The 15,714-nt window shown below is 41.5% G+C and overlaps 1 protein-coding gene across 1 annotated transcript in view; it reads left to right on the forward strand.

Annotated features, from left to right (window-relative positions):
* LOC126407763 (RNA-binding Raly-like protein) overlaps positions 1–15,596 on the forward strand; it is a 63,019-nt gene extending 47,423 nt beyond the window's left edge. Inside the window, exons 4-8 of the mRNA XM_050072955.1 lie at positions 2,709–2,890; positions 5,797–5,910; positions 9,480–9,631; positions 11,171–11,222; positions 12,681–15,596. Coding sequence (XP_049928912.1) covers positions 2,709–2,890; positions 5,797–5,910; positions 9,480–9,631; positions 11,171–11,209 — 487 coding nt within the window. The 3' untranslated portion in view covers positions 11,210–11,222; positions 12,681–15,596. The remainder of the gene's footprint in view (positions 1–2,708; positions 2,891–5,796; positions 5,911–9,479; positions 9,632–11,170; positions 11,223–12,680) is intronic.
* The last annotated feature ends 118 nt before the right edge of the window (positions 15,597–15,714 follow it).

A 15,714-nucleotide genomic window follows, 5' to 3' on the forward strand; every position in this document is an offset into this window, starting at 1 on the left:
CCTTGAGGGAATTTCTTATATTTGAATCAAGCATAAACTGATTAGAATTTGGTGGTCAAAGGTTAAGGTGACTGTGACCTTGTCCATCACATTCTCATGGACATGATATCTCAAGAATACCTTGAGGGAATCTCTTCAAATTTGGCACAAACGTTCACTTGGACTCAACAATGAACTGATGAGATGTTGCCGGTCAAAGGCAGAGGTCACTGTGACCTTGCATTCATCTCATCCATGTTTTCACAGACATGGATGTTAACTGTAACTCTAGCTGTGAGGCAGTAATTGTAGTTTCACATCAGTCCTGGAATCCCACAGTGCTCATAGAAAATGAATGGGGTAAACTTTGCATGGCGTCACATCGTGCTGTGCTTGATGGGCAGTTGTGGAAAACGTACTCAAGTCCTTTACTTAAGTAAAAGTACTAATACAATACTATGAAAATACTCCACTCCAACTAATTTTATAGAGGGGTTTTTTTAGACACAATTTTCTGTACATGTATTAACGATTTTGCCTCTTTTGGGTGATGAATTTGATATGTTTGATAAATGAAGATATATGTTTGTACACATGCTCACCAGAGAAAGTGAAAGTGAAAGCCAACCCCACATTCACTCGTTTCTATATTTATGTATTTAGGTGAAAAAAAAAAAAAAAACAGTAATACAAAGGCCATACTGAAAAATATCAAACAGTAACCAACAACCCTGCACAGTGTACCTTCAACTGGCCAATGGTCTCCTGTCATTTTCCAAACGTGGCCCCCAGGCAAAGACAGTTGAGTATCCTTGGCGAACGCTGTTTTTTGATAGGCTTGCATCTACGTGATGTGCATATAATTACTCTCCTTCATCTCATAAACCTGCAGGCACATGGAGGATACCTGCAGCCTGTAGCTTCTCATGTCATGTGAAAACCCCCCAATCATTGTAACATGTCTTTGTGGCACACATGATATCATTTTCCTCAGGCCTTTGAAGTGCAAATGGTTTCCACACCATTAAAGCAGCTTTTGAAATGAATTGTGTACATGCAGGTGCGTGTGTTTATGCATGTTTATTTATGTGACAGTAAAAGAGATGAAGTGTATTCATGTTTCCCCTGCAGTCAGTCCTCCTCCAGCTGTAGATGGCTGCTGTGATAGACAGCAGAGGTTGACAGGGAGAGGAAAGGCTGCTCGTCGTCCTCCCGATCGCCTCCTCTATCGCTCTCTGCATCAAATTGGAGGTGTCAGTCAGATCTCACCTGCAGCACATCACACTCTATCAGTTAGCACCAACGCCTGCTAGAAGAACGAAGTAAAGCAGGCGGCGCTGAAAAGAGGCAATGTGGGATTATTTGATGAAATGAAATCAGTGCCAGTTATCAGTTTTTATAAGATAAATTGTTCTGTCCTTCATAAAGTTTCAGCTCACCTCAAGCAGGTAACAGCTGGGCTGCAGGTTTAAGACCAAATTCACTTTCACTTGACTTTCAGCTACATCATAATGTTAGAGCTTTCATTCCCAATTAATTTCCTTATAGATCATTTTAATACTTTTATAAGAATTAAGGGGTATTTCTTCTGGGAAGTGGATGAAGCAGAGAACGTCCTTCAGGCAGAGGCGCTGGGTTTAAACACTTGTCTCCCTGCTGAAGTGGCTTTAAAACAGAAACGGACAACTTTCTCACCTTCCGACACATTCTCACTGCGACCTTGTCACATATCAACGTTTGCTCATGGACTTTCCACGTCCAGATACGATGCGAAAGGTACCCTGGGTCCGCCGGTGGTTGATGCTCTGGGATGTCGTGTCAAGTTTTGCCTGTTACATGCATTGTCGTCTTTCAAAATACACTTTCGTTTTTACAGGAAATGTCCCTTCTCTTTTAAAATATACACACTATGTCAGTACTCCAAGGACTAACACATGTGGTTAGATTGAGGGAAAAAGAACAGGGTTTGTCTTTATAATCTTATAGGACGCCAACACCGCTCTCCCGGGTGAAAGTTGGTGGTTGTTGAACCCATCTACCACATATGCAGTCTCTTTCAAAATAAGTGTGACGTTTTTTCTTCCCCCAACAACTAAAGCACGTGGTTAGGTTTAGGAAAAACAAACAGGGTTTGGCTTTAGAATCTTATGGGATGCAAACACCACTCTCCTGGGTGAAAGTCGGTGTTGGTTAGCATTAATTAAGGCACAGTGTCAAGCTCAGCTCACATCCCAGCTACGTCAGCTGATGGATCAGCTGACCAATGGGCTTGGAGCTGAGAGCCACAGACAGGAAGTCAGGAAGTACTGCGAGATGGGCTTACATGTTAAATTGTGTCTTTTCATGGGATTTGTCGACAATCAGAAAAGTATAGAAAAACACCAGACTACTGCCAAGACATCAGATATCAGTGTCAGTCATTCAAGCAACAAAATGCCTTTTAGTGGATTCATTTTATAACATTTAAAAGTGGTGTACTTGTGATAAACAAAGATTATTTCTTTTCTATTTCTTCCTTAACTGCTTCATTTAAAAACTTTTATTTCTATATATTATAAATGACTTGACAGACTGATCCGCTGTTCAGTTTGTTGCAAACACAAAGAAGAAATCTGTTGATGACATAAATTACCCTCCACTTCATTACAGTAATAAAACAATCAAGAGAACAGGCCACAGCCTCAGGCAGCAGTGCATAATGGGACTCTGTCTGTGTGTGTGTTTTGCAGGGTGTTTGACTACCAGCGTGTCCCCTCCTCAGTCCCAGCGGATCCCAGTCCTGTCAAACGGCCCCGCCCTTCATCTTCCTCCTCCTCCTCCTCTTCCTCTTCAACAGCAGTTCTGAGGACGAAGAGCAGCAGAGGTTCCAGCAAGAGCACCAACACACACACGTCCTCGTCTGACAGCAAATGTAAGAGAGAAACAAACACTCCAACAGTCCTAACGTTTATTTCAGCCTGTTCTCCCAACTCGTCAAATAACCACTGCTTTGTCAGTGATCTGATGGAAGATAGGCACCTTTTGCAGCAGTATGATACGCATGGGTCAGCGACAGTTTGTTAACACTACCGGCAACCTGCTTTTGTTGCCCAAAGTTGAGGAAGTAAACCTTAAACCTTGTTTTTTTTTAAAAAACAGACTGTATGCATGTAACGAGCAGAAACTTTACATTTCTTGAAAAACTAAAAGTGTATTTGAAAAGATGCAGTGCATGTAAAGAGCATTAACTGACACAACATCCCTGAACATCCATAACAGGAGGGTACCTGCCATGTCATATTTGGCGTATAGGTCCACTGACAAAGCGGCGCTCGGATGAGAACATGTTGATTATTTTAACTGTTCACTGATAATGTTCATACTGAACATAACTGAACTTTAAGTTGAGGTAAAGATCGTGGCCTTTTTGTAAATATTGCAGAAATGGAATATTTAGCAGTAAAAGGCCAAATATTTTCTCAGGAGTTGGAAGAGACCAAAAACAGCTAAAAGAAGAGTGAATATTGGTCTTAGATTCATCAGCTGTTGCTACATGTTTGACTTTCTTCACCAGCTTGTCTAAAACTGTGTCAGTCTGCAAGATGTCTCAACAACTTCAGGTCATACTGTCATGGCATTCGTTGTTCGTAAAAGACGAATCTAAAGTTTTTGGCGACCCCTCTGAACCTTCCTGTGTTGGCTCCAACAGGACAAACACTAGGGACAGACAGTCATGAAAAGTACTAAATGTAATAGTGTCATATATGTAAATAGTGCTTTTACCATCTGAAGGGATGTCCATTATCAGCTAGATTTTCTAAAGCCAGAGAATAGAACCAAGAGGAGTTGCAGAAGTCTAGTTTTCTGTCAGGCCACTTGAATTACAATATGCTTAACATTCATTATGGGATTTATGTCCAATGACGGCAAATTTAAACTGCCTGTCCCACCTTTAACTCCACCTTCTAGTGTCCGCTCAACTCGTTTGGAACCTCGACTGAAGTGGTACCAAAAAAGGTACCAGGTACACTCCACAACTTTTGCAAATGGAGAACCAAAAGAGTGTTTCAAGTTGAGTTGAGCAGAGCTGTACCAAGCAGTGGAAATGGGGCATTAGTTTACCATCAATAAGTCATAATTATTCCAAACTTCTAGCCACTTCTTGTCAACTGATTGCTGAAAGGTGTCAAGTCTGTTCTTCTTTCCATTACAACATCTTTGCACGTGCATGTTAATAGTACATATTGAGTCTTCTAGCATGCTGAACTACATGTTGAACTTTGGGTATTTCACCTCCTTAAAGCCAACTTTCCAAAGACTGTTGTGATTCAGATGATTTAGATTTTTGTCCTGTGCTTTTGTTTATCAGAAGTATTTATGAGTCATGCAGTTTTATCTCTCTGCTGAGATCCACGATCATTGAACCAAATGAATACATAAAAAATCATTATGACTGGGGTTATGACCGCAAAGCTGCAGTGTGTAAACGATGAAAAGAAATATTATGACTGCATTTGTGTGGGTTTGAATGTTAAAAAGCTTTTAACCAGAGAGGGCAGAGACACTGACACCCTGCTGATGGCAGAGGTCGATATGCAGGGGTTTTAAATGCCTCAACCTTCTCCAATTAAAGGCTTTTAAATTTCAAACCCACACAACAGCCAGGCCCTGGGTGATCACATTTGTGGCTGTAACATTTTTCTTTTCTAAAATCTCAATGTGCAGCCAACACGAGCTCCTGTGGAAACCTGGAGCACTTAGAGGATCCTTCCTTTTCTAAAACCCTGCTCATGTTATCTCCCGCCTGTGTGATGCCTCGTCTCGGTGGTAGGGCCCCAGGGTGCTGCAGAGAAGGCGGGGTGGAGGGGGGGCGCCAGATGGTCTCTTCATTAAAAGCTTCTGTACCGCGGGGCTCTCCTTCCTGCCGAGCCTATCAGCGCTCGCAATTAGACTGAGTTAATAGTGCGTGGCAAATAAGAATTGTTTATACTAGTTTATTACAAGCCTTAATAGTTTTTACTTCGCCCCATCACAAGGAAATTAGATTGCCTTTGCAAGCTCCCGAGGTCGAAAAGCTTTCAGGAGTGAAGTAGTTTTCAGGGTCGTTTGGTGAGCTGTTGGCGGTGCCTGCGGTCCATTGCAGAGCACAGCGAGGGCGAAGGCTCGTGCAGGGGAAGGAGGTGGGAGTGCAGTGGTAAGAGGACTTAATGGTGTAAGAGTACACGCTTGATGGCTGCAGGGGTCACTGGACATTTGCATCTGCATGGAGCTATAAAACCAAACTCTGGTCCATTTTTAAATATTTTAGCCAACTTATGAAGGAAGAGTCCTAAAACGTTAACACTTTAACACAATTTCAGAAAACTGTTGAGAGTGATCGTTCATGTTGGTTCATGTTCCCACTGATGACTAGAAACTAGAGACACTACACACCAAGCAACACAGACATTACACTCATATCTTCTCTCCTCTAGTTTCAGTCTTTCCGCCAGATGTCGAAACCTGCTGCAGCGATTTATATTAGTGAGGGCCAACACTGATGTTGGGTGATCAGGTCAGACTCACAGTCAGTGTTAGAGTTAATGCCAAAGGTGTTGGATGAGGTTGAGGTCAGGACTCAAGTTCCTCCACACAAAAACCTGAAACCATTTCTTTAAGAGCTGGTTTGTGCACGGAGGCATCGTCATGTTGAAAGAGGAAAGGGACGAACACAAACTGCTTATGTAAAGTTAGAAGAACACGGGGGTGTCCACATACTTCTGACAACATAGTGTATCACATACGCAGCTTTTACTGTATTTCTACTGTTCCCACTCACCTCTGTCTGTCTCTCTGCAGTGAAGATGGCGGAGCTGCTTGCCATAAAGAGGGAGCTGACAGTGATCAAGGTTCAGATTGACGGCCTGTTGGACTGTGTGGACAAGATGGACAGACAGAGGAAGGACTGTTCAGGTAGAGACAACAAGCAGTTGGACAGATTCAGTTCTTCACTTCTGTTCAGCTGCCCTATAAAATGTGACAAACATTTCTACAGCTGGACTGAAACCAAACCCACAACCACAGAAAGACCTGAGAATTTACACAGTCTGATCTGGAATTAAAAAAAGAAATCTTCATATAGACCCATTCAGAGCCGACATCACAATGATATCAGTTTGTTAGCTGGAGGCAAAACAGGACTCTCCCCCACAGGGCTGTAGGCTCCATAGGAGTGTTAAAATGTGTTTGTCTTGTTGTGTTATTGGGAGCCAGAATAGAAGGAGTCATGGCTCAAAACCAGCCGCCACTGCCCGTCAACAAAAACAAAGACAACTATGGTTAAATGTGATAAGACCAAAGGACTGGACGGAGGCCATCATCAAAAATGCTCACATGTGCAGCGCACACTTCATATCAGGTTAGGGAAAAAGTATTTCCTGTTGTAGGGATGAATAAGGTTATGTGTATTAAGGGTTATCATGTCCACCTCATCAGAAACTGGGGAGGGATTAAGAGGAATATTGGATTTCTCTGGAACGCTAACTTTTTAGCACATTAGCTAACGTTAGCTTCCATAGCAAAACAAACAAGTGTGGTCCTCCTTTGTAAGATTCCTAATGCACCACTACCATCTTCCTCCATCGTCTCAAATAAGCCAACAGAACTTGCTAGCTAGCGCTGGCTAATGTCTGTGGAAAATTGTTTTGCCTCCATCCATGCCCCGCCATAGTCACACTGTTTACTAACAGTAAAAGGGTCTGTAGGGTGGTGCCCCTGGGTCAATGGGGGTTCATTGCCTTGCTCAATGGCACCTCACTCGTACCCAATAAACTGGCACCTCTTCAGCTACCAGCCCACACTCTGTACTTGATCTGAGTCGGACTTAAACCTGCAACCTTCCTAAGCCAAGTCCCCACAGACCTGAGCTACCACCAGTGTCTGATGTATTTGCCCAGTTTGGGGAAATCAGACTTATTCTAGAAATAACAGCCTGCCTTACATTTTTTTTTATAATATTGTATCATTATGGGGCTTGAAATGCATCACTTGTCACCTGTAACACACACCAGACACGTCACACAGACAGAAGTAGTAGCCAGGAAGTGCTATTTCATGTAGTGGATGCATTTTAGGGAAGTTGCATGCATCAACTGTGTGACGGTAGGACGGTGACGTATCCCATCAACCCATGATGACGAATGTCAAGATGTACTGTGTACGGTCTATAGTGGAAAACAACAGATGTTGGTGTTTTGATAAGCATCATATGCTGTTGGTGTGTGGTGCTGAGTATGATACCATCTATCATCTCACATGTTTAACATGAATTAGCTCATTAGCTGCAGCTGATGAAATATACACCAATCAGCCAAAACACAACCACTGACAGGTGAAGTAAATAACATCGATCATCTTGTTCCAATGCATTGTTCTGCTGGGAAACATGGGGTCCTAGCATTCATGTGGATGCCACTTGACACACACCACCCACCCAAACACCATTATGGATCAAGCAAACCCCCTCATGGCAACAACACTCCCCAATGGCAGTAGCCAATGGCAGGACGATGTGTCATGCCACACTGCAACAACTGCTCAGGAATGGCCCAAGGAACATGACAACGAGCTGAAGGCCTTGACCTGGCCTCCAAATCCCCCAGATCCAAATCCAATCGAGCATCCTTGGGACATGCTGGTACGTTATGTCGCAACCCACAGGACTCAAAAGATCTGCCGTGACAACGCTGGTGCCAAACACCACAGGACATCCCCAGACTTTCCTTGTCCATACCTTGACATGTCAGAGCTATGTCCAATCCATAGAGGCCCCATCGTGGATGGGCGGTACGTCTGGGGTATTGGCACATGCCACAGATGGGTTATTTTATGTGACACCAGAGGCTTCCCATTAATGACCAGTGTTAATAAACATGTAATCTGTCAGTGTGAACCAAGCTCATCATATCACAGGTGGATGACACTGACTGGTCCAGATCTCAGTTTTATTTAAACAATATCAGCCTCACACATCAGTCGTTCTCCGGGTTTTAATCCACCCCGAGAACGACTGAACTGAGAACTGATGTTTATTATTTACAAATGATCTGTGAGGGACCAGTGGTGCTGAGAAAGAGAGAGTCAGTTTGTTTACCATCAGATGTGATCAGCTATCACACTGCATCTGTGAGTAATGGTTCAATGACAAAACTGCCGCCAGCGGAGCGCGGATTATGACAGGGAGGTAAACAGCGATAAACACCGGCCTCATAAGCTCCCCTTCAGCGCTCAGGAGTTATCTTGTCTCCAGCCAACTCTGTGTGTGTGTGTGTGTATGTGTGTGTGTGTGTGTGTGTGTGTGTGCTGGTTTTATTTCTCTACCTTGGAAGAAGAAAATTTTCTTGCGAGAATAAAAAGATGAGGAAATTATCCAAAGTGACATGTTGACAGTCCACATTTTTTATTTTTTTGTGTACATTAATATTAGAAAACTTATCTTACTCAGGGAACAAGACAGTTTACTGGAGTAAGAAAAACTTATATGAGAAGCCAAAAACCCCCGAGCTTTAACACAGCCATGTCACAGCTTCCATATCTGAAGTATATGAAAATATAAAATTTGACAAAGAGTATAAAAAAGATGATGAAAAGTTAACTTCTTTTTAGATGTCTGCTTTACATATGACCACTGTTTCAACTTCAGACTTAATTTATATATGTTGCAGCTTCCTGACCATTTCAGAAAGCCGAGCAGTTGAGAAGCAGGTCAGCTTTAACTGAACTATTAAAATGTGCGTATTTACAGAATTACCTCAAAGACGCTCACAGCTATTTTGTGAGAGGTGGTTCAACACATTTTATATAGTTTCATTTTAAGACTTTAATGGACAAAAACACATGTATTTATTCTGCTGCTGTACAACTGAGCCATTTACATTCAAACCTAAAATTGATCACATCTTCACAGTGACCTTGAAAACAGGTTTCTCAGTAACTTGCAGGCTGACGTATATAACAGAGAGAGCCAGGAACAGGCAGCCTGTTCTGGCTTGACTAGTGTTATGGTTTTATAAAGGACCACAGTGGAAATAAGCCTTTAAAACAGGAGGCTGTAAAAGGCTGACAGGAAACACAGGGAGCGAGTTGGGGGATAACATGCAGCAAAGGGGACATTACAATTATATGGTCAGTGAATTAAACCCTCAGGCCAACAGGATGGCCCAAAAGCTCTTTGAGAAGATATTTTAAAAATGCTACATGTCACACTCCTGGCTTAATAAAACTAACATTTAACAAAGAACATTTATAGAGGAGCCATTAGAGAAGACACTGACTCTTCAGGTGACATAACAGACAGACTCCTGCTATCAGAGTGTTGTCGTCTCTTAACTACCTCTCATAGTAACAACAATCCACTTTATAGTTTGGTCAAAGAATACATGCTGTCAGTGATGGTGCTCACAACTGTAGTAAAACTCTGTGTGTGTGTGTGTGTGTGCGTGCGTGCGTGCGTGCGTGCGTGCGTGCGTGCGTGCGTGTGTCAGATTGTCCTCAAGGCAGGGAGCCCAGTGTGTCGGACTCTCCTCACCGGGGTTCAGTCAGCAGCCTGGAGAGAGAAAGTCCTGAACCAGGAGAGGCCAGCGAGGACGAGCCGCTGCACTACCAGCACTACTACCCCCACAGCTACCCCCACAGGGTAAATATATACCACTACTACCCCCACAGGGTAAATATATACCACTACTACCCCCACTAATACCCCCACAGGGTAAATATATACCACTACTACCCCCACAGGGTAAATATATACCACTACTACCCCCACTACTACCCCCACAGGGTAAATATATACCACTACTACCCCCACAGGGTACATATATACCACTACTACCCCCACAGGATAAATATACATACCACTACTTTCCCCAACAACTCCACCACAAGTTAAACATTTATTCCTATTACCCAACTACCCACACAGACTTACTAATAACAACCCCAACTACACCAACACCTACCACCCACAGGGTAAATGTCTACCTCAGTAACTGCCCCTCTGCATTGAGCTCTACTATAGAAGGTAAGTTGATACTGCCACCTTGTGGATAATCTATTAATAACCCCAACTACTGTCAGTTCATCAGAAGGATGCGACTGCTGTGAGTCTGTTAGTTGGTCTATAATTATCAAGTGTCAGAAAACAGAAGAAAGTGGCACGTCTTCTTCTTCTATTCTTCAAATATCCAAATATCAAAACCCAACAATATTATACTGATATGAAACAGCTGAGAATTGAAAAGCTAGAACCAGTCAATGTTTGCTAGAAAGAATTACTTTAGTTATTCAATAATCAAAATAGTTCCTGATTCAGCCTCTGTACCTAAGTGAACTAGGCTAACTGGTGAATCGCCAAATTGTTTCAGCTCTATGCAGAACAAAAAAAACAACAAATAAAAATAGACCTGAACTGTGTTAAAGGTAGATCAATAACTTAAATAAGAGATAGATTATTTACCTGCCTCAGTCCATCCCTTCACCTTTCTTAACAGTTACTTCATGTAGAAAATCTCAGACGACTGATTAAACTCAAAACAGTAAAGTCTTGTTGCTCCACACTGCACAGAGTGATCAGAGGCAATTTGCATAGTCTGTGGTGGACAATGTGTTTACTGTCGCCTTGCAGGTCTTTTTATTCAGCACCTCGCCGGTGTGAAGCAGATCAGCCACGGCGCTCTCGGTGTTCCTGTTACTTTACAGGGAAACATAATGATATAGAATTAGCCTGCAGGCTTCCTACCTGCCTGACAGAGCGGAGCTTCCTCATTAAGATGAGCGGAGGCAGAGAACAGATCGGCCTTTAATCTGCTGCATTGTTCCTCCGACAGGAAGAAACTGAGTGTGTGTGAAGGAGAGTGTGTTAGTAATTACCATTATCTGTGTGTGTGTGTGTGTGTGGTTGTGTGTGTGTGTGTGTGTGTGTGTGTGTGTTTGTGTGTGTACATGCAACAAAGTGTGTGAGTAAGAGCAGGAAATCTTTTATGGGCTGTTGGTACAGGTAACTTGAAAATATATTTGTTCGCTCAGCGTTGTGTGTGTTGATGATGATGATGATGATGATGATGATGATGATGATGACGAGAGAGACAATTGGGAAGGCTGTGTTAATGACAGTTAACTGCAGTGTGTTTTAACTGACCCACTGTCTCGCTAAGAGCTTCTTCCTCTGTGTTTGCAGATAAAGCAGCATCAGTCTGATCTGGAGGACGATCTGTGATACTGCAGCTCAGGTATGAACTGTCACACTGAGATACTTTATAAAACATTAAAAATGAGGCAGGTATTTTATATTGTATATTTCCTCTATTGTCAGCAAATGCCGTTAAAGGTCCAAAACTAATAATGTCTCATTCCTTCCCTTAATACTTTCTGACTTCCCCACCCTGTCTGCAGCAGCCCCGGGTCCATTGGTCCCTACTGAAGACAACATCTTTAAAAACTGCAAACAAAAATATGGTTTCATTTTAGCCACATCAGCTAACTCTACAGTCTCTACAGTCTGATCTCATTCCCAACTCATCAAATACCACCACTTTGTCAGTGATCTCGGCGTCCAATACCATCACACAGAGACACTTTTCACGGTGGTATGATACACACCAGGCGGCAGCAGTTGTTAACACAGCAGGCAAGAACCAAACTCGTCAAATACCGCCAATTTGTCAGTGGATGTCCATGTCGGACAATGATGCACATGGGCATCTTTCAAGGCATTATGAAACACACCGGCTGGCAGCAGTTTGTCAACGCCACCTGCAACTATAAATTTGTGGTGGTATGATACGTACCATCCACCATTGTTGATGGAGCAGAAAACAACTGAACTCGACAAGTGCCACCACTTTGTAAGTGGATGTCAGTGTCACACACTTGTACACAAAGGCACCTTTCAAAGCATTATGACAGACACTAGCTGGCAGCAGTTTGTAACGCGGCCGGCAACTATAAAGAGCAAGAAAGTCTGCACAGGGCAGGTGGAAGGGGTGGTGGATGGGTCAAACAAACTCCAGACTTTCACTCGGGTGTCCAGGTCATTTCCCACGTGAAACCAAAACTCAGCTGAGTTATTTTAATTCAACAATGTAGTGTGCTAGTATGCATAGCATGCTATGGTAGTGTGGTCACATGATGCATGCCACATGACGTTAGTAAGAACCATACTTATTTTAAGCCAAGCCCTGACGTTTTTTTCTAAACCTAACCATGTGCTTTTGTTGCCGTAACTTAAATAAACGAAAAACAAAGTGTTTTATGTAAGTTGTTGGTTTATTATGAAAAAGAATGTATGCGTGAAAAGGCAGAAACTTTCTATGAAACAATCCTAAATTCACATGCTGTCTCAGAACATTCAGAACAGATTCAGGAGGGTATCTAGGGCATCACATGTTGATGTTTAGGTCCACTGACAAAGCGGCAGCGTTTGACAAGTTGTGATGAGAATGTGTTGGGCTCTATGGGTGGCAATGTTGGTTCTTTGGTCAGTTGGTCCACCACTTTGGTCCAAAATATCTACTTTAATCTAAATGGATTAGAATAACATTGAGCACAGAAATTCCTAGTTCTTAGAGGATGAAACCTACTGACTTTGGTGATCGTCTGACTTCTAGCACCATCATCAGGTCAACAGTCTGTTAATTTCCTGAAGATCCATAATCTCGTTTCAAACTCCTCTCCTGTTCTCTTTCCAGATCCATCCAGAAACAGAAGCTGGGATCGGCAACAGCTGGGATGGAAGACGCTCAGAGGAGGTGTTGGCAACATGAACTGCATTGACCTGACTCTCTTCCACCCCTGAATCTGTGTCTTACCTGTCTGTCACTGTCAGTTTGATTTTATTCTGCTGCACCATCTCAAGTTCTGGATTCCAGTCGACAAAATCTCCAATGTGTTCCTGGTACATCACTGAATCTGATGCTCCCTGCTAACATACTGACACATGGGACAAAATATTTGAACATTTAAACATGAAGCACCATACCGTTACAATTTCTAGAAGATTTCAGGTCACCGTTGATTTTAATTACAGTAATTTCAGAATGCTATAAGTTTGACTTGTAGAGGCTTGATACTTTCTGCAGACCAATTATTTATAACAGTGAGCAATATATGTAATTCATTTTGGTTTTGATGTATTAAAAATTAATAGTGTACCTCCAAAAAAGCATTTAATTCATGGGCTATATTTAGCAGTTTTTTGTTCTTCTAAGTTATTTTATTTTAGTTCTCATTATATTATATTATATTATATTATAGAAAAGGTGGTGTAATATTGGCCCCATTTATTGCTCTACCCTTGCTCCACTGTTGAACCCCCATCTGCCTAAATAAAATCAGTGTGGCAGCAGCTGGCAGCTTCTTATCACACAGTTTATTTTCATTATTTTATCATTACGTGTAACCAGATGTGTACAGGACGGCATTATACGGCTCTGTGGAAAGGGTTCAGTGAGCACAGTTTTATGACTCTCTGGGTAAATTACACTGTTTAATTCACTCAGAAATTCAGTGAAAAAGTGAGAGACTCTGACAATTCCCTGAAATGAAGATTGAATCTGAATAAAAACTACATGTTAAACATATAAATGGGAAGATAATGGGAAGAATAGCTGACTGATTAGTGTAACTGCTAAATTGACTTGGTTAAAGTCAGCTTTACCTCTCAGTTTTTGTAGATGTTTGGTTCAAGTTAGCTGCTAAAACAGTTTGTTTTAGGTTCACCTAATGATTTAGTTCAGCAACTAAAACAATTTGGTTTGGGTTAGCCAATAGTTAACTACCCTAGAACAGTTGGCTTTGGGTTAGTCAGAAGATTAATATTAGGATAGTAGATACAACAGTTTGCTATATGTAAGCTAACAGAACAGTTAACCAACCCAAACAGTTGGTTAGCTAAGTCAGTGTGACAGAAATAACAGTTTGGTTAAGGATAGCTAATGGGTCAGTAGCTAAAACAGTTTGCTATATGTGAGCTAACGAAACAGGTAAACAGTTGATTAGCTAAGTCAGTTTAGCAGAGATAACAGTTTAGTTAAGGTTAACTAATGGGTTAGTAGCTGAAAGTTTGTTATATGTAAGCTAACAGAACAGTTAGCCAACCTAAACAGTTGGTTAGTTAAGTCAGTTTAGCAGTAACAACACTTTGGTTAAGGCTAGCTAATGGTTCAGTAGCTAAAACAGTTTGTTACATGCTTGCTAATTTAGCTCCTGGAGAAGGCAGTTTTGTTGAGGTTAGCTAATGGATCAGTTCAACAAAAAAAAATAATAATTTGGCCACATAACTTGAAACAGTTTGGTTTGGGTAAACTATGGCATCAGTTACGCAGAGCAAATTGTTTGGTTCAGATTACCTTCCTAATCAGCAGTTAAAAACACACATTCACATTAGTTCAGTAGCTAAAACAGTTTGATACAGGTAAGCTAACGGATTAGTTAAATAGAGAAATGAGTAGTGTATCAAAAAGAGAAAAAAGCATGTAATTTATTTATTTATAATTTATTGATTTGTTGGTTTAGGTTATCTCACGATAAGTTTGGCAGGTAAAAATATTTAGTTCAGGGTGGATCAATTAAAACAGTTTAATTCACATATGCTAACAGTTTAGTAGTTTAAACAGTGTGCTTCATGAAAGTTTACGGAACAGTTTACCAGCATAATTGGGTTGCTTACAGATAAGTGTTTCAGATTATTTTTCGTTAACGTTAGCAGTTTAACCAGCTTGATCCAGGTTAACAAATGCTGCCCTCAAACAGGGCCGTGTTTACTGTGTTCACAAGAAGAGTCGATAGAAATGCCACCCTCTTTGGTGTTCGTGAACTTGATACATCCATATGTGTCCATACATGCATCTGTACAACGGTAGCCGTCACTTTTGGCTACAGAAACAAGGCCTTTTCATTTTTCTCTGTACATCCATCCAACGCTTAGATGTTCCTTGTTATCTTTGAACTATTGGCCAGACATTTGGTATGAATGTTCATGTTCCCCAGAGGAAAATGAGAATGTTGTTGATGCCACCCAAACCCCTATGTTTGTGTTTACACCATGTCCACCATGGTTAATGTATTTCCTGTTTTGAGTCATGGCACCACCGTTAAATTTTACTTTAAATTTTTCCTTTGCAATGTTTTCAAGTGTAAATTTTTGGCTGAGACACTTTGCATCCCCTCACACTGCGATGTGAGGGGATGCAAATGTCAGCCTACGTCACCACAGTTCTCTGATGTTGGTTTGGTGTGTCTGGGCCTTTATGGTAATCATGTTTGTTTCATTAGATTTTGGGTGACTGGTCTGATGGAGAGCCAAGCCACCAAACTGTTGTCAAGTCAAATCAAGACTTTTCCTCTACCATGTTTACCCAGCTGGATGGACAACTGTGACTGACTGTACATATGTTTAAAGCATTCATGTAAAATATTTGTTGGTTTAAAAAATGACACTTGAAAATATTTATGTGTACATTAGTGGCTCTTTATACTTGCACAACATTTCAGACTTTTAAAAAAATGTTACTAAAACACTTCATTTGGCTTCACTGTAGTTTCTGCTGTTGGTGCTTATGTGCTTGTCCTCAGTGCTAAATGTAATCTATTTCAGTGTGAGTGTAGTAAAGGTATTTTTCATAAAATAGATGTGTGATTGGAGCTTTGTGCGTAATGATCTTATGATTCTGTGTTTATGTGTGAAGCAATTTCAATTATTATTTTGGTTTAGTTCAGTAGAAA

Source organism: Epinephelus moara, chromosome 20, assembly GCF_006386435.1.
Source record: "Epinephelus moara isolate mb chromosome 20, YSFRI_EMoa_1.0, whole genome shotgun sequence".
Classification (NCBI taxonomy): Eukaryota; Metazoa; Chordata; class Actinopteri; order Perciformes; family Serranidae; genus Epinephelus; species Epinephelus moara.